The sequence below is a fragment of the Tupaia chinensis genome, unplaced genomic scaffold, assembly GCF_000334495.1.
Source record: "Tupaia chinensis unplaced genomic scaffold, TupChi_1.0 Scaffold000052_1, whole genome shotgun sequence".
In the NCBI taxonomy this organism is placed as follows: domain Eukaryota; kingdom Metazoa; phylum Chordata; class Mammalia; order Scandentia; family Tupaiidae; genus Tupaia; species Tupaia belangeri.
The window spans coordinates 5,088,382-5,108,221 of record NW_006159510.1 but is presented as its reverse complement, the minus strand read 5'-3'; the positions used below and the strand labels follow the sequence as shown (position 1 = coordinate 5,108,221).

Here is a 19,840-nt window from a genome sequence, read left to right as displayed (position 1 = left end):
CCATGCAAGGTGGGTTCAATTCCTGCCCACTGTGAGAAGCCAGGCGTGGTGGTACACACCTCCAGCCACTCTGGAGCCCATGACAAGAAGATAGCATTCTTAATTTTTTCAGAGAAGTTTTTGCGTTAGAGTGTGTGCACTTGCTGGAGAGACGCAGGGACAGTAAGAAGGAAAGTGAGAAATCACCCCCAGAGGGGATGGCCATACCGCAATCCCTTCTCCTCCATTCTCCTCTCGGGATCTTGGGCACGCACGCACACATGACCGGCGTGTTTTAAGCCACCGGGTCTGGGACTTGAACCACGGTCGACTACATGGGAGTTCAGCGACACAGCCATTATGCTAACTGCTGGTCCCTATGAGACCCTATCTTTAAAAAAACCCAAAACAGGGGCCGGCAAGTGGCATGGTGGTTAAAGGGGCTGGACTCACACATGGCCGACCACGGTTCAAGTCTTGGACCTGGTGGCTTGCTTTCTCACTTCCTCTCTCTCTCTCTCTGATCAAACTGAAAAATAATAATGATAATAATAATAAATAAAACTAACTAAAATAATTCTTAAACCCAAAACAGAAAAACCCTCGAAAGTTTTTTTTTTTAAAGTTTAAAATAAGAAAATGTCTGTATATAGTGCAGAAAAAAGCACAATTCTTTTTCTTTTCTTTTCTTTTCTTTTTTTTTTTTTTTTTTGAGAGTTTTTTGTAATGGGCCGCATCCACTCAGTGAGGGGAGAGATAAAAAGCGGGAGAAATCATCCCCTCTACCATGGGGGGATGGTCACACCGCAATCCCTTCTCCTCCTTTCTCCTCTCAGAATCTTGGGCATAGGTACCAGGTGTGAGTTTTAAGCCACTGGGCATGAATTTTAAGTCATAGGTTCAGGACTTGAGCCACAGCTTGCCATGTCAGAGTCCAGTGACGTAACTACTACACCGTCTGCTGGCCCCACATTTCTTACTAACTAAATCATCAAAAATTCTTATCAGTGCCTTTTTACTTTCAAAGTATATCTTCAAACATAAGACTTAAAAAGAGGTTTCCCATTAAAATAAGATCTTTATTTAAGGTAGCTATAAAATAATGAAACTAACCATATATGTGTTTTGTTATCCTGACTAGTATACACCTGACTTTCCTGAGGTTATCTGTATGCCACAGTTTTCATGCCCTAGTAACACTTTAAAAGGACAGATCATTAACTATGTTACAATTGGCTCAGCACAAACATCTCACACTGGCCAGCTTTGTGCACTGGTAGTAACTCTGTGGCCTGTGCAGGCAGCCTGCTGCCTATGGTGGGCTCATTTGTGAACCACACAACTTGGGAAGCACCATTCACACCACAGCCATATATTTCCAGTTTTAGTCAATCGTTCTCTAGCATATGGCAGCAAAGTGTCTTATTCTAATAAAACAAATACTATATACAATAAGAATGTCTCTGAGGGACCAGCAGATGGCATACTGGTTACATTGCTGGACTCCCACTTAGTCAACTGCAGTTCAAGTCCAAGTCCTGGACCCAATGACTTAAAACTCACACTGGGTGCATGTGTATGTGTGCCCAAAATCCTGAGAGGAGAATGAAGAAGGGATAGCAGTGTGGCCATCCCCTCTGGGGGATGATTTCTTGCTTTCTGTCTCTTCTCTGTATCTCTGTCTCTCTCCAGCAAGCCCACGCACCCTGTAGCAAAAATCGGTCTTACAAAAAAAAAAAAAAGTCTGTGAAAGTGTCACCTTTTCTAATTAGCACAAAGGTATTCTGTGGCCCAGTGACTCCTGCATGCTTGTGTTTGTGTCTGGGATCCCTCCTTTATAGTCTCACCACCTTGTTTATAGCACAAATCACTCTGCCTGCTGCCTCTTAAAACCTGATAGCTTTGTCAAAGCCTATTAATTGATTTCTTCTATGAGACACAGAGATAGGTGTTCCGAACAGGTTCTCACACTGTAATTCAGGCCCCGTCAAAGCTAGTCTGGATCACTGGTACATGCGCACGTGTGTAGGATACACTGGGGAGACCTTGGGATGTGAACCTGGGACCTTCCCCTGAGAATCCAGCATTGCAGAGCAGTGCATTACCACTGTGCCACTCTCTGGCCCCATATACTTGAGTTTTCTTATTGAAAGATGTATGCCTTTATCTTGCTCCCTTGCCAACCCAGTATCAGGAAAAGAAAAAGTCAGCTAGCTAAATGAGACTAAAGAAAGTTCATAGAAAATGGAACTAAAATATGTTTATTATGGTACAAGAAAATTTTAAGACCCTTGTATAGTTTTTTTGTAATACATGCTTTTCATGAACTTTCTGAAGATTTCTCATATATGGCCTTGGGAGGGGCGGTATAGGATGTTTTTGGTTATTTGCTTTTAAACATTTAATTGAGCTACAGATATTCTTTACTCAGGCAGTTCTGTCATTTAAAGCTGAGTAGTAAAACTCTTCTTTTCCCTTTATCATCTCTGAAAATAGATGCTATGGCTGTAGCTGTAGACTTGAAGGTGAGGATAAAAGTATATTCCTCTTGAAAAGTACCACAGGCTCTATCTCCTGAGGTACTCTGTATCAGCAGAGAGTGGACCCTACCTGTCTTCACTTCCACAGTGATGCTGAGAAGGAGAAGGTAGACCAGGCTTTAGTCTGCCGTGTGCCACTGGAATACAGTTGATAGTTTGTTGGTATTACATTCTTATTCCACCTCTGCTACCGTTTTCCCACTGTGTATTTCAACTGGAAAAATGCATACCTTGAGCATTATTTTTATTAAATCCATCAACTATCTAATAAAAGCCGAAATGCAGTATGTGTGGATAAAATGATACATAACCTAAGAGGAAGCCTATAATATTGCAAGTTGATTACGGACCCCAGGGTACTGAGATTCCTTCTACTATACTGGAATGACTGTTAGATATTTTGAGATGCTCCCTATCATCATTTGCAGCCCCCTATGTAAGCAATAATTCATTCAGAGAAACTGTGATGAAATCAGGCAGTAAATAAGCATCTTCATGGTGATATTTCAAATATGTTTACATGAGGTGGCAGAATGAAAAAATACTTATTAAAAATGAGGCTACTCCAAATTTGAAATAGTTTTTTTTATATGAGTAAGTAAGCATAAGTATATATACCAAGCAACTTTAAAGAAAAGAATTATGTAATTTTATTTATCATTATCATTTTTCAATTTAATGAGAGAGAGAGAGAGACAGGGAAAGTGAGAGAGCAAGCTGCCAGGTCCAAGAATTGAACCACAGTCAGCCATGTAGGAGTCCAGTGCCCTAACCAGCATGCCACTTGCCGGCCCCTGTACCAACCAATTTTTAAACTGACAAACTTGCTAAATCTGGGAAACACTCTAGTAAATTTCCTATGGTCATCTGAAACTTCCAGATTGGTATATCATGAACACAACTCATAGGGCCCAAATAATTTGTCTAAAGGTGTTTTTTGTAGCTTTTGAAATTATATTGGTCAAAGGCCATTGGACCTTAAGGCACAGAGTAAAACTGTTGATGTCTGACCATTCAGCAGTTTATCATATCAAGACTTTTATCTCTTTGGTTTTTTAAAAAAGAATTACTACATGTTCTCATGAGCTTGTAATTTCTTCCTTTATTTGCTTTCTCTAAGAAATACACATGAAAAAAGAATTACTACATGTTCTCATGAGCTTATAAATTCTTCCTTTATTTGCTTTCTCTAAAGAAATACACATGGAGATGGCTAGATTCAAGTCATATTTCTTCACAGTAGTTCATCCCCTTTATTCTTATAACTTGAGTCATGTGTTCCTTGGGCAGAATTTCACCACCTGCAGGTCTTAGTTAAGTTTGGTATTTAGTAGCTCTCTTCAGTATGTACAGTTGTGTGCTGTGGAGCAACCTTTCTGTTAACAACAGACTGCATCTGTGATGGTGGTCCTAAGATTACACTATCCAGCCTGCCTGTGCAGGAGGCTGTATTACCGAGGTTTGTGTACGAACACGCTGATATTGACCCTGGGAGGAAATTGCCCCACACATCCCCATCATTAAGCAGTGCATTACTGTATAAGTTAATCTCTTCAGTCAAACATTTAAAAGTAGTCCATTTTTCTCTAAGATAGGAAAATCTTACCAAAGCATTTAGTGTAGTATAGTAAGACAGGTAATCTTGAGTTGTGGATCATTTGCAGATAAAACAGATGAAACATTTTTTTTTTAAAGAGATATTTTTGCTATAGGAAGCACACACTTGCTGGAGAGAGAAAGTGAGAAATCATCCCCTAGGGGGCATGGCCTCGCCATCGTTCTTTCCTCTCCATTCTGCTCTTGGGGATTTTGGGCATGCACACATGCCTCGTGTGAGTTTCAAGCCTCCAGGTCCAGGACTTGCACCATCGTTGGCTTTGTGGGAGTCCAGTGACATAACCATTATGCCATCTGCTGGTCCCTAAATTTGTATTTTGAAACTATTCCTATTCATAAAATGCTATTATGTGACAGATACGTTTGATTTGGCATTAAATAGTTCAGTTACCAGGCGTGTTGAGGATGATTTAAAAATGTTAGAAAAATATATTGTATAACTACTTCTTTTACTTACCTGCTAAATTTGGACAGGACCTCTTTTCTTCTTTCATAGTTTATGTTGGTACACAAAAAAATGATCAGTTTAGGAACTGACTATAGCTTGCATTTTTTGCAAGGGCATCTTTTTATTTTGTTTAGTTTTTGCTATAAGGGTGCCATGTGCTCATTAGACAGGGAGAGAGAGAGAGAGAGAAATCACTTTCAGAAAGGATGGGCACACTGCCATCACTTCTCGGTTTTCCTCTCAGGATTTTTCGGCACGGACACACACCTGGAATTGTTTTCCAAGCCACTGGTCCACGATGCAAACTGCACAGTCAGCCATGTGGGATCCAGCACCTTCACCACCAGATGAATATCTGACTCAGAGCATCTTTTAAATGAAAAGATTGAGTACATTTTGTATTTTTCACTTTTTCTCATTTGCTTAATATTTATGACACCTTAAGTACCCATGGCTAGAAGTGGTCTCTTGCTTTGTTCTTGAGAAAAATAGGAAGAGAGACTAAGTTCAAATTGAGCTTGATCCTCCCAAAATTTTTCATGAATATAGCACGTTACGGTAAGGATGTTTTACAGAGATTAGATGTGTGCCTTTTTCTTGCTGAAATTACAGTAAACAGTCATATGTTTTAAATACCTTAAGTGCAAAACTTGATGCCCCTGGGTACTGTTGATTTCCTTTTTTACTGCGAAATATATTTTATTCTATTTATCTAATTATGTACAGATTACACATTCTTTCCAAACATCCATTCCCTTCCTCAGTTATAAACATTAAATGATCTTTTTTTCTAAGTAAAATATTGGTGATTTTTAGTTAATTAGAAACCAGTTACACTATGCTTCTATGTACATTTAAACTGTCATATATTTATAATCAGAAATTATTCCTGCTTTGGTAAAGAATTGCCATTTCATTTAGTAGAATATTCTGGGGTCATACTATCCTGTTATATTTTTTTCCACTCACGTTGCTTGTGTGTGTGTGTGTACGTATGTGTGTGCATGAGTTCTTTCTGATTTTCATTCTCCTTCTGTCTAAATTCTGTTTCACTGAACAGTGCTGTAATATTTTTATTTTAAAGGCAAATAATATTTTAAATTACTAGAACTATGCAACCATCAAATCCTTACCTCCTAATTAACTGAATTTTTTAAACAGAATTAAACTAAACCCAGAATTGAAGAGAATTAGTTTTAAATTATGTCTATGTTAAAATACCATATCAAGCACACATATTTGGTAGTGTAATATGTCTCTACTCATTAAGTAGAAATAGAAAATTACTGTATAAATTAAGATTGCTTTTGAATTCTGATGAGGGCAGATTGTAATTTGTAACATCTTATTCTAAGTATTCTTTTACTCATCCCCTTTGCTATATGACTAACAATTCTGTGCTTCAGTTTGTCTCTAAATTGGAGTTAATAATATTTCTTGCTCTATTTAGCTTACAGAAATGTTGTAGAAGATGTGATAATGAATTTCAAAGTGCCTGGAAAAGAAACACGTACCTACACATAACTATAAGCATGTTCTATCATTTGTGACCTGGTCAGTTCCTGTCCTGTACACCAAGTAGATCATCTTAACACCACTTAACATTTCCCGAGTGTCTGCCTTGTTCTAGGCACTCTTCTAAGGACTCTCTATGTGTTAACTATTTGAGTCTAAGAAAACCCTGTAAACTAGGTACTATCATTTTGTTCCTTTTACAGGTAGAAAATGACAGAGAAGCTAAGCCTTCTGCCCTGATTACAAAGCCGTGGGTGCCGAGGGCAGGATGTGAACCAGTCTGGTTCCAGAGCCTTAACCAAACGCTCTATGGAAGACAGAGACATAGATCAGTAGGCAGCTGCTAGATGGGGGATTTTTTTCCTACCAGGTTCTGAAGACTCCCATATAAATTTCATACCATGGTGAGGTATTGAGTTACTAGAGTGGTAAACTCAATATCACTTCCAGTTTTTAAGAAATCCAAAGTGGACCAGTTTTAGCTCAGTTAGATACACATTCAGGATCTTGTGCAAAGTTATAATGGCACCAAATTTATTAAGAAAATATTTTTCTAACATCATCATAGGTCTCATGGTACATGAATTCCTGGAAAGAGACTTTCTCAACGTCTATTTGTAGTTTTCCTGTTAGTATGAAAAGTTTCCTCTTCAACTAATAATGACTCTTAAGTTTGCATGCTGGTGTCTGTTCATGAATGATTCACACATTGATAGGTTATCCGTTAATATCATCTGAACATAGTATAAGTCATATAGCAAATAATAGTTTGACCATGTATGAAATCCCTTTAGCCCTGTGTATTGCCTGATATTGAGCAAAGTTATAGTAGAGAGACCAAGATTATTTTGTTTTTATTTTGAAAGGCCTACAGTATGCAGCCTTTCTCCAGGACAGCAACCCCAAACAAGGTGAACTAATTTTGCACTATGTTATACTTACTTCTGCCTTTTTTTTTTTTTTCCGGTATTACATTTCTATCTTACTTTAGACTTAGCTTAGTTAACTCTTGCTAGAATTGTTTGTTAAAACCATACTATCTTTACATTGCTTCTAGTTTGGAATTTTGTGCTAGTAGGTTTGCTTTTATAAAGCTTTCTTATTTGAAGTGGAATTTCACATATGTTATTAAGCAGGCTGTTTCTAGAGTAGCTAATGACATCTGGTGGAATCCAGTGAAAATGCAAACTTAGTTTATTGGCGTAGTTATTGAATGTTAGTCAAAAGCACTGTATAAAATGATTTCTATTCATTAAAAAGGAAATTGTAGACAACTTGGCCTATCATAAACATGCCTATAGTATTAAACCTTAGAAAAATGCTTCCTGCGTTCAGAATCTAGTAACTTTTGAACTTGACTTTTGCATGTCTCATGTATTCTAAACAGCTATTGCCATGATTCTGCGTTCCCCAGCCCATACTTGTTTTTGTTTTTTCTTTCCAGATTTTTGCCATAGGGTGCATGTTCTCACCAGAGAGAGACAGAGAAAGACAGACAGTGAGAGAAAGGTGAGAAATCCCCCCCCCCCAAAGGGGGTGGCCGCACCACAATCCCCTTTTCTCTATTTTCCTAGGATTTCGGGCATGTGTGCACACGTATATGGTGTGAATTTCAAGCTGCCAAATCTAGGACTCAAACCACCGTCAACTATACAGGAGTCCCACTGCCTTAACCACCACACCACCTACTGGCCCCACCCATACTTTTTTAAAAAATATAATACAATGGAGTTAGTTATATGTCACTATATAAATAAATGTATATCCAAGTATTTCTCTACTTTTACTTCATGTGAATTGTACTTTCATTTCTTTATAGATATGAAAAACTAGAGCTAGAATTAAACACCCCATAGAAGAAAGGTCCACTTTCACTTTCATTTTATGGTGTTTGGAAAAGGATAGGAATAAAGGTAGGAGGTAATAGAGAGTAGAGCTATGCCTAAAATCGTATTCTTGCTTCTCTTTCTTAACCTAGCAACTACCATTCTATCACATGAAGATAAATTAATATTAAAAATTCAAATGATGAAAAATGGCAGTTTCTAGAGTTAATAATGAATTCCATTTAAGCCACCCTGAATCCTTTATGCTTTGAAAAAAAAATCTGAAACACTTTGTTTTAAATTCAGAAAGTGTTCTGTGAATTCAAAGTAGAACAAGCTATCTTATCACCATTGAATCTAATTCGCCAATACTTTTGGATATAAAAATTGAAACTGCTAAAGTATAATTTACATATAAACTATCTGAAATGAATACACCAATGACTTGTTGTAATACAGCTAAGCACCACACATGTATATTATGACTATATGGTGCCACCGTGTCAGACTTGGGGGATAGATTTCGTTTTTCTCCCATGCATAATCAGAGTTTTATGTAAATTAATATTTTATGGTTGTAGTCCAACTTAAATTACTCCACCAAAGGGAATTTGCAGCCTATATACATCTGTAGGAAATAACTAAAAATGGTCATGTAGTTTTCTCTATTACTTTGGTCAATAAAGACTGCCAGTTGCTTAGCAACAACAACAAACTCGGAAAGCTTACTTTTACTGCAGGACTTTCTGCTGTACTCTAGGTCTGACTCTGGTTATGGGTTGGAAGACATGAATTCTAGAACATTAGTGAATCTTTTGAAGGAGAGGATACTGGTACTCAGATTTGGTCAGGCCATAATACATTCGAACTTAGCTTCTGAAGAAGTCTCTGCTTTCTAAATGAGGGCTACATAGAAGCTGCTTGACTAGGAGAGTTTTGAAACTATAAGAAAGGAGAAAGTTACTCAACCTTGGGAAGAGTGTAGATAATGATTCATAAAAAGAAAATGATGGCAGAACAGTCCTTGGAGTGTCAGTCTCCCTACTGGAGTGGCCTTGATTGTACTAACTCTGGATTTTACCCTTGTTCATTTGGTTACCACATCTAGAATTCATCCATCACTCTTAACATAACTATTTTTTAATAAGAGCTGGGTGATACTTATGAAGAATGAATTCTAAACTAAGAACATCTAACAGTCTTCATAGTTTTAGTTTAAATGGTATCGGTTGTACGAAAAAGTGTCACAAATAAGAACAGGTTGAAGAACGCCTGTGTACCTGCAGTCACGTTCTTTATTTGTAGGAAGAGTCACAATTGGGAAATATGCCTACTTCCTTTTTTTTTTTTTTTATTTTGTATGGTAATCTCCTTTGAGCAATGTGATTAAACCTTTAGTTTTACATTTTCAATTTATTTTTCCAAATTCAACAGACCCTGAAATTTGACAACCTATCAGAACACGGACATTCTGATTAATGGTTATTTTCAATAAAGCATCCAATACCATGGATGAGAAGATAAGAATAGTGAGCATCACATTTATTACTATTCTCTCTGTTCCCACAGTATGCCAAGTACTTAAATATTTTTTTTAAAAAAAAAAGCAGAACAAAACAAAGGTTTGTTTTATTTGAAATATTAAGATATAGGTTGGCTTTGGGGTACTCAGTTTACTGAGGAAATTATTCCTTAGATTATATTAAAAATTGAAAGATGTTAGACCTGGGATTGGCTTTGGGCTTATCTCATTTTTGACTGGTTTTGCTGTTAGACTACCTTAAGATATTTCTGAATATTAAATACTGTTTAGGAAAGAATTTAAAATTTAAAGAAATAAATTTCTAGGTATTTTCCCTCTTGTTTTAACACAGTAAATGTCTAAAATTGTGTATAATGCCTAACTTCTGATGGACTTTAGTTTCAATTTTGTTCTTAGTCATTGCAGATATTGACAAAATGTCATACGAAATTATTTTGTATTTTTTGTAGGACTGGGAAACAGAAAATCATGACTGGTATTGTTTTGAATGCCATTTGCCTGGAGAGGTGTTGATATGTGACCTGTGTTTTCGTGTGTATCATTCCAAGTGTTTGTCTGATGAGTTCAGGCTTAGAGACAGCAGTAGTCACTGGCTGTGCCCAGTTTGCAGGGTGAGTACCTATGAGCTTTCATGTGCTGGTTAGAGGGTGGAAACAATAGCTTCACAAAGTTATCCCAGGTGGTCTTGCCAGGTTAATGGGTAAAGTACTGGGGGTGGGTGGGGGCTGTCTGCTAAAATGACGGTAAATGAACACAGGGCACTCAGAAGTCGACATCACAGAACACGGGCCATATTTCAGGGTGCGGATTGCAGAAAGCGTTAATCATGTAGAAATATACTTTCTTTCCTCACTTTATACCTGCCTCTGGATGATATGTTACTTTAATGGATAGACTTCGGAAATAAGAACTATTACACCATACCAAGATCTGTTCAATAAGTACTTTGTGATAAACTGCACAATTTATGCTACCCAGAGAACACAGTTAGCAAAAGGCACATTGTCGAATGCATTCTTTATCTATTTCCCCTATAACGTTGCCTTTATTTTTGTCATACCATGAGTTAGTTTATTTTCTGCTTATATTTTATTTTGAATGTGGAGGGATGGGACACTGTAAAAAGAATTGTAATTACTTTATTTAAAGCACAGTGAAATTGCCCGGTAGGTAAAATAGATACATACCGCAATTATGTTGATTCATTTTTCCCTTGCGGAATATACATGCTGTGATTGTTGGTTACAGAATGTGGTATGTCTGTGTACACGAGTGATGTGAATACTACATTACATGTGGCTTCGTCAGCACCCAGTAAGGAATTTATTACTGCAGCTTCTATTGGTTTACACTTGCTATTATTAACATATTTATTTGGAACCATGCAAACTGTCCAGACTACTCATGAATTCAGTTCGTGAAGACATTTTATAACACTTGAGTAATTTTAATGTTCAATTACTCTTCCACAAGAGGTTTTTATTTTCATAAATTTCTCCCTCTTTGACCTTAGTCAAAAATTTCTGTTAGTATGGCGAGCAAAGTATACCATATATTCTAGTCTTCCCTAAGTAACTATGGCTTTGTAATTACCCAAGTGTTCTTCATCTTACCAACAATACTCTACATAGCCAGTAGGCAAACAGGAGGCAGTTGGGTTAGCATTAAAAAAAAAAAAAAAGAAAAAAGCTTCATAATGACTTTATAAAAAGCCTGCATGTCATACAAGTAATAAAAATCTCTGAGTACACTGGAGTCAAGGCAGAAGCTGTCGACCTTCTCTTTGACATATACAAGACATTAGTGTAAGCAGTGGCTTAACTAGTCATAATTTTGAGTAAAGGAGCTGCATTAATAATTTCTATTCCAGTTTCTCATGGATTTGGATTGTGCATTTAAAAACCAAAGACGTATCTTCTGTTTTCTGGTAAAAATGTATACTAGGGAGAACAAAAATTTGTCAGATTTTAAGAACATGATCACTACAGTAATAAAAATGTAAAAGGAAAAAAGTGGCAATGTCACTGGTCAAAGGGAATTGTAATATGGATGCAGGAATTGGAAGTACATTCTGGGTGTACCTGTGTCTGTAGCCATAGCTTTTTCATGTCTAATATTTAGTGTTTCTTTTTGTAGTAAAGAATTTAAACAAAAATACTGGGATTTTTGAGAGTGAGTTAAACTTCACTGTAGATGTTTTAACTCTTCTCATGTTAAGAATGGAAATTAAACAATTTTAATTTTTTTGAAGGAAATGTTACTATTTCTACCAAAAGGATCAATATCAAGTTTTCCGATTCCATTTTCTTTCTTTCTTTTTTTCTTTGAGAGGTTTTTGCTGTAGAGCACGTGTGCTTGCCAGAATGGCCATGCCACAGTCCCTTCTCCTCCATTCTCCTCTCGGGATCTTGGGCACACATGCACACACACTCGGCATGAGATTAAGCCACCATGTCCGGAACTCGAACCACAGTTGACTACATGGGAGTCCAGTGACATAGCCATTGTGCCAACTGCTGGTCCCACCAATTACATTTTCTTTTTGTGTTTGTTCTACTCTTAATTGATTAGATGATTAAAAAAAAAAGAAGAAAACTAACAGTTTTATTGATTCATACAGCAAAATAATTCTCCTTTCCTGTTTTTTTTTTTTTTTTCCTCTTTGGCTTTATTTTTACCATTGTTGATCTAGATATGATATTTTTACTGAAATGATTCTGTAAATCAATACAGAACCTTGAATTACACATTCATTTTAAGCCTACTTCCTGGGAAGGCTTAAAAAGCCTATTTTCTAGGTTGAAGATAGGGAGTTCTAACTTGAGCTTTAAAACTTCTAAAGAAGGGAGCTAGCAGGTGGCATGGTGGATAAGGGTGCTGGACTCCCACTTGGACAACCACGGTTGAAGTCTCAGACCTGGCAACTTGCTTTCTCACTTTCTCTCTTTCTGGTCCTTCTCTGGTCAAATCTAAAAATAAATAAATAAATAAATAAAGTTAAATAAAATAATTCTTGAAAAAAAAACTTCTAAACAAGTAGTTATTTCCATCTTAGATCCAGTCTATTGTTTTGTTAGCTATATTCAAGAAAAAGATAAGTGCTAACAATTCCTTTCCTGGGAGAAGAGGTAATAATAACTTTGACGTGCTGATGAAATTTTTTTACAAAATTTCAAGGGGAAATTTTGGTTAATTTGTTTTTTAAAGCAAAGTGTCAAAACTTCAAGTAAAGCCATTTTTAAAAAATGTGATGAAGTATGACTAACAAGACTCAAATATTCTTGGGCTAAAAAACCTCCCAATCTATAGACCCAAGCTCAAGAATATAGTTCCAAATCAGAATAACTTCCTACTCTATTTTCAGTTGTTTGGGAAGAATGTAGATTAATTAGATAAACTAATAAGAAATTTTGAAGATAAAATGCCAGAGCTAAATTTTAACGCAGGTAAAAACAGCAAATGGAAGCCAACTGTTACCACCTAAACTTAAAGATTAAAATAATTCTCAATCTTATACTTTATAGTGATTTGAAAACTATTCATCCTTTTTTTAAGAGAGATTTTCGCTATAGTGCACGTGTGCTCACCAGAGAGACAGAGAAAGTGAGAAATCACCCCCTGGGAGTATGGCCTCACTCCAATCCCTTCTCCATTCTCTTCTTGGGATCTTGGGCATGAGTGCACAAACGCCTGGTGTGTGTTTCAAGCCTCTGGGTCCTAGGCTCGAACCACAGTCAGCCAACGTGGGAGTCCAACGATGTAACCATTACACCATCTGCTGGTCCCTGTTCATTCTTAACATAACTTCTGTTCCTTACAATACTGAAAAAGTTATTGAGAACAGGCTCCCTGTCCCTCAACTATCGTCTGTGTTTCCAGATTTCATTCCACTCAAATAGCTTTATCTCACCGGCTAAACTATTTTAAAAAGGTAGTATTAGGCTTTTTCCCTCAATTAAAAATGACTTTTATGGGAACCAGCAGTTAGCGTAATGGCTATGTCGCTGGACTCCCACGTAGTCAACCGCGGTTTGCATCCAGGACCCGGTGGCTTAAAACTCACGCCGGGCGCTTGTGCGTGTGTGCCCAAGATCCCAAGAGGAGAATGGAGGAGAAGGGATTGCAGCGTGACCATCCCCCCGGGGGGTGATTTCTCGCTTTCTGTCTCTATGTCTGTCTCTGTCTGTCTGGCGCGCGCACGTGCCCTATAGCGAAAAAAAAAAGTTTGAGCATTATCCAGATTCATACTTTTGTTGAAATTTTAAAAAGACATTTAGGGCTGGCAAGTGGCATGGTGGTTAAGGATGCTGGACTCCCACATGGCCAATCAGTTCAAGTCCCGAACCTGGTGACTTGCTTTTTCACTTTACCTCTCTCTTGTTCTTTCTCTTTCTCTCTCTGTCCTCCTCTGGTCAATTAAAATAAATAGATAAAGTTAAATAAAATAATTCTTAAAAGAGACATTTAAAATTTATTTTTAAAAATTTCCTATAAAATATTCAAATAATTTTGAAGAAGAAAAAAGCAAAATCCCCAGAAATCTTCTGTAGTACATGAATGTCCTCATGGACTTTTCCCTATGTGTGTGTGTGTGTGTGTGTGTGTGTGTGTGTGTGTGTGTTGTGTGGTTGTATCAGTATCTATATAACTTTACATACATTCTTGAAATATAGCTAGTTTATTTCCTTTTCTGAGAGAGAGATTTTTTGCTATAGCATGTGTGTGCTCGCTAGAGAGACAGAAAGCAAGAAATCACCCCCCAGGGAGGGCATGGTCATACCACAATCCCTGCTATTCCATTTTCCTCTCTGGATTTTGGGCATGCATGCACACATGGCTGGTGTTTTTTTTTTTTTTTTTTTAAGACCCCAGATCTAGGACTTGAACCATGGTTGACTATGTGGGAGTCCAATGATGTAACTATTTTGCCATCTGCTGGTCCCAAGTAAAGCTAGTTTATTTCTACTCAAATATGTCCCAGACATATTTTTTCTTCTACATATTATACTTTAAAAGGGCATGCCATAATTTAACAAATTCCCCATTAATTGCATATTTATATAGTTTCTACTGTTCTACACTGAAACTCTTCTGTCATAGGAGATATTCATATTGCTCTGTTGAAAATCATGCCTTGTGTTCTATTTCTGAGTGAATGAAGTTCATATTTTATTTTATTTAAATGTATTTGAAATCTGCTTTCTTGAAACACATTAATTTTCCAGGAAAGAAAATGAGGAAATAGTACCTTTTTATGAAAGCTTTTAAGATGTTATTTATATAACAGAAATACCTTTAAAACACAATACAGTTCATTATATTTTCTAAAATGGAAGAAAATCATTTCGTATAGATATATCATTCTATCTGACCACTTTTGGGTAGGTTAAGTTCACTGAAGTGGAATTCTTAAATTTAAAGGAAAGTATGCACGTTTAAATTTTTGATGAAAGTTGTCAACTTGTCTTTGAGAAAGTTATGCCCATTTACACTGACAGCCCATGAAAGTATTTTTTCAACTTTTTGTTTACATTTTGATAAGATAAGAATAGATGTATCATTTAAATTTTGCTTCATTTTTATATAGTTTCCAAGTTACACTGTTATTTCATTCTTTGATGTCATGGTTAGAGGCAGACCTCTGTATGTGTGTGTGTGTGTGTGTGTGTGTGTGTGTACGTGCACATATGTGTTTGTGCATGTGTGTGTGTTCATACATGTGTGCACTGAACATTTGCTAGCCTAAAAGCTTGCTGGTGAAAATCTTGATACTATGAGTAGTAACTACTGAAATTTTCTTTTCTTTAATACTTGGGTAAGGTAGTTGGTCATAAGAAGCCCAGGACACCTGCAAGGTTGGCCCCTCATTGCCCGTTAGAGCAATGCAAGCCGTGTCTTCTCAGCGCTGTGGAAATGGCCTCTCTGTGTGTCCAGCATGAGCCACTAAGCCCCCTGTGTCTATCGAGCCCTGAAGTGTGGCTTGTAGATTGAGAAACTGGATTTCAGTTTGCCATATATGGCTTGTGAATTCCATATTTGTGCAATTTTGGAGCATTCACATTCTGAATGCCCACATTACTCTAAGAGAAGTATCTTTCCGGTGTAAAATGTTGACTTCTTGCGAGTGGCCTGGCATTTGTCTCCCAATCAAGCTATAATGAAGACTTGTGAGAATTCTAAAAGGGAATAAAGCCAGTTGTCTCCACTGTCCCTTCTTTCACTGTTGTCCGTAGTGGATGCAGTGGCTCATGCTAGTGCACAGATTAGTGTCTGTGATATCTGATTGTGTTGTATTTGCTCTGAATCTCAAACCTCATTAAAAGCCAGAATAAGGGGGGAAAACTGCAAAGCAAATAAGTAAAGTATATATAGGTTTAGACTAAAGATTGGTACTTTTCAGGTTAGTAATTTGAGGCAGAGTTTGAAAGTGGGTTGTTTCTGCTATTTTTTAATATGTGCATGTCCCTCGCATATATGAATTTTGTTCTCATCACTTACAGGAGTCATAGATTTGTGTTGCTGTCCCCACGTAACTTAGATAAATGTGCTCTCGAAAATGGACTAAAATGTGTCATTAGAAGTAGAAGAAAGGACTCACGTTGTGTGTGATTCTCTTTCACAGTAAGTGAATCATACAGAAAGTGAGTAAATGGAAGGAGTACAGTGATCGCCTTGTTTTCTTTTCCATATTTGGGCTTCTGAAATGGAATACCGCTCTATTGAAATCCATCCAAAGAGTTTTATCTTAGCTTTTTATCATTGGTTTACAATATGAAAATTTCACATTCCTATTCTTTGTATCACCTAACAAACTTTGATTACATCCCATTTATAATATACTTATTGTGGCTTTTAAATGAAAGGATCAGTTTAAGTCACAAAAAGAAAAGTGACTTATTCAAGGTACTCAATAGGGGACATAGTATTTCAGTATGTGTTTAAAAACTAAAAGATACTTATCTCTCTACAGATGTTTTAGATGACGCTTTTGTCTTTAAGGGTCACACGTTTTAAACTTCATATTAATATACAAATTGTATAGTAAATCAACATAACTCACTATCATAATACTGAAGCACGAGAAATGTAGAAAGGAAATAAAGATGAATCTATGTGAGATAATAATTTCAAAATATTTATACATCTAATTCAAAGGGCTCTCGCACTCTGCAGCATGACTCCTGTCCTTATCTGTCAGGTATCTACTGAGACTTGAGGGACATAAGGGTCCTCTGCACTGACCAACTGCTCGTAAAGTTTCCCTACTACTACTGCAGCTTCTTTCTAAGACATTTATAATGAAAATCCATACTTTTCAGGAAACTTAACACTTTAAAAACATATGCAGAAATAAGTCTATACAACACATTTAAAATTAACTCTTACATGGGATGTTAAGCCTTGCATACTTTTTTTTTTCCACGTCAGAGTATATCCCTTAGGCAAATACTGAAAACAAAGGAACTTCCCTAACTTATTAAAACTCACCATTAGGAGTCCATTTGAAGTTTTATCGGTTGGGTAATCGTCAACATTTGACTGTCTATCTCACTTGTCAGTGTTGACTTAGATCTGGGTAAATTATGTTGGAGAAATTGGCACTGTGCCATTTTTTTTTAAGTTTAATTTATGTATTTATTCCATTTGCGAGAGAGGCATCTATATAAGGTCTTCATGCTGCAATCCACCCCCAGCAGCAGCCAACCAGGATCACAGGCACACCTTTGCTTGCCTGGTGTGCACAGGGAGACCTTGGGACGCAGACCCAGGACCCTCCCACGTGGTCTCAGCATTGCGGAATGTTGCATTACCCTTGCACCATGCCTGCTAGCCTGCACTAGGACTTTTTTGTTATTGGAGTAACTAATGAAAAAAAATTAAAATAAAAGCTCTCTCTTGAAATTAGAGATAGAAATTTACTTTTGAATCCAGTTTTCATTCTTTGGTGTGTATAAATAATACAATATTATTTTTTTTTTAATTCTAAAAATAGAATGCTGTTTGAATGTTATGAATTAAATGGGACCAAATGCTAAATGAAAATATTCTGAACCTAAATTCCTTATTAGATGAAACTATAACTTCTCTTGCCTTTTAGTCAATCAGTCTTTGTGGGAAGTTTATTAATATACTCATCTCAATAGTACTTTCAAGGTACATGTTAACAAATGTCAAATGGAGATTTGATTTTTAAATAAAATAGAAGTAGGAAATGTCATTTTTTAAAATGGTAGACATTCATAGTATTGAAACATACTCATGAACATAAAATATTTTTACTTTTTAGGTTTTTACCATAGGGCATGTGCCTTCACAAGAGAGACAGTGAGAAAGAAAGTGAGAAATACCCCCGGGGGAATGGCCATCCACAGTCCATTTTCCTCCATTCTCCTCCTGGGATTTTGGGCACATGTGTGCACGTTCCTGGCACGATTTACAAACTACTGGATCTGGGACTCTAACCATGGTTGGCCATGTGGGAGCCCAGTGCCTTAACCACCTACCACCTGGTGGCCCCTACTTTTATAATTTTTAAAAATTGTCATATAATTTTTATACCATCGAAAATAGAAAATTAATTCTAAAAAGATCTTGTCTAAACCAGGTACTTTTATAAGGCAATTTTACTGCCTCTTATAAACTTAACTGCAAGAAAAAGAATGGAAACATTGATAAAGCCATAGAATTTTAAAAATTGAGTCTAGTATATAATATTGTAATTGTTATCTAATCTCTATAAAACTACCTCTATCTTCTACCCAAGCAAAGACAGAGAAGTTCATACATTTTCTATATTGCCTGATGAGTTTAACAATGTTATAGTCCAAAAGGCTTGGATATAGGCATGGAATGTTTCAAGTGGTGGTGTACTTAGTCTTTGTGATGTATCTTTTGGTGGCTTGTTGAACATCTTATTTACTTACTATTATTTAGTTTATTTCTCTCATAAGGGAGGGAGAGAGAAAAAGAACAAGAGAAAGGAACCTCCAAAAGGGTCTTCACGCCACAGTCCTAGCTCAGTCCCAGCAAGCCAGGATCATGGGCATGCATATGCTCAGTGTGCACTGGGATGCAGACCTGGGGCCTTCCCTATGGCCTCAGCATCTGCATTGCAGAGTGTTGTATTACCTCTGTGCCGCTACAACTAGTTGAGATTTTTTTTCCACATGAAATTTTATTTATTTAATGTTGTACATCATCTAGTTTGAAAGATCTTACACATCATATTTTTGGGGGGAGGTGTGGTCTGCTTTAGGGCACATGCACTTGCCAGAGAAACAGAGAAAGAAAGTAGGAAATTAGCCCCTGGGAGGAATGGCCAAACTGCAATCCCTTCTCCATTCTCCTCTTGGGATTTAGGGCGCACACACACATGCCCAGCGTGAGTTTTAAGCCTCCAGGTCCAGGACTCAAAGCATGGTTGGCCATGTGGGAGTCCAGTGATGTAACTATTCCGCCACCTGCTGGTCCCACACATTGTATTTCTCATCTTTGTTGCCTTATAGTAGCTTTATTATTTCCAGTGCAGGAAGATCTTTCCCGTCATGACACAAGCAATTGTCGTAGGTGGACCTCAGTTCAGTTATTTGTCTCCTTCATAGGTGCTGGCTGAGAATCTTAATTGAACCCTGTCTTCCATTTTAACTCTAAGGCATCTGAGGAGTTAATAGTTGGGTTGTCTTCTTATTGATCAGGGTGCTTAAGATAAAAAGAAAGCTTATTTAGTATTTCCAATATTGATAAATTGAAAATATGTACAAGGTCCACACAATTTCCCTTTGCTGCTTTTGCAATACAAAAAGCACAGCACAAGGACTGGAGGGAGTAGTGAGGTAGACAGGCAGTATTCTCACCCGGATGAAACATCAGTCTTCTTAAACAAAATACACATGGTGCTCATGCCCTGACCCCAAAACAAAGACTCTTCAATTATTTTCAGAAAACAATGAAAAGACTGCACTGAGAAATACATTCACCTCTGCCTCTTCAGTCTTGTTTTTCTTTAAAGACAACGTTGTGTAGAAAGGGAAAGGAACAGTGATAGAAAACCTTTTTCATGAAAATTTCCTGACTTCTCTTATATATTTCTAAATCCCATTGCAAGCCACAAAGAGGCTTATAGTTACCTACTCCAAAAGTACATTGATTTTAAAATTCCTGATATGTGTAACTCTTCTCTGTTGCTAATAATATTTTACCAATTTCTTTATGGATCTGTGGTTGTGGTGGATTAAGAAACACTATCTGTTTATGATTGCAGTGTGTGTTGTGTCTGGTGATTTAATTGTGTTAAATTACCCCAAACTGGCTGCTACAAAGCTGCTCTCACATCTGAACTCTTGGTCAAACTTTGTTGACTTCTTTTAGAGAG

At 37.0% G+C, this 19,840-nt stretch overlaps 1 protein-coding gene across 9 annotated transcripts in view; it reads left to right on the top strand.

Moving 5' to 3' along the window:
• The window catches only part of ZMYND11 (zinc finger MYND-type containing 11), a 132,428-nt gene that overhangs the window by 89,942 nt on the left and 22,646 nt on the right, over positions 1 to 19,840 (top strand). For 3 of the 9 annotated variants that reach the window (XM_027775421.1, XM_006141345.3, XM_006141344.3), the window contains exons 4-5: positions 6,966 to 7,010; positions 9,918 to 10,079. The exons of 3 other annotated variants lie outside the window; for them this stretch is intronic. In XM_027775421.1, the coding sequence (XP_027631222.1) occupies positions 6,966 to 7,010; positions 9,918 to 10,079 (207 nt within the window). Of the gene's footprint in view, positions 1 to 6,965; positions 7,011 to 9,361; positions 9,455 to 9,917; positions 10,080 to 19,840 lie in introns of those variants that run through there. 3 more of the 9 variants (XM_006141347.3, XM_006141346.3, XM_006141350.3) reach the window with 2 other exon arrangements.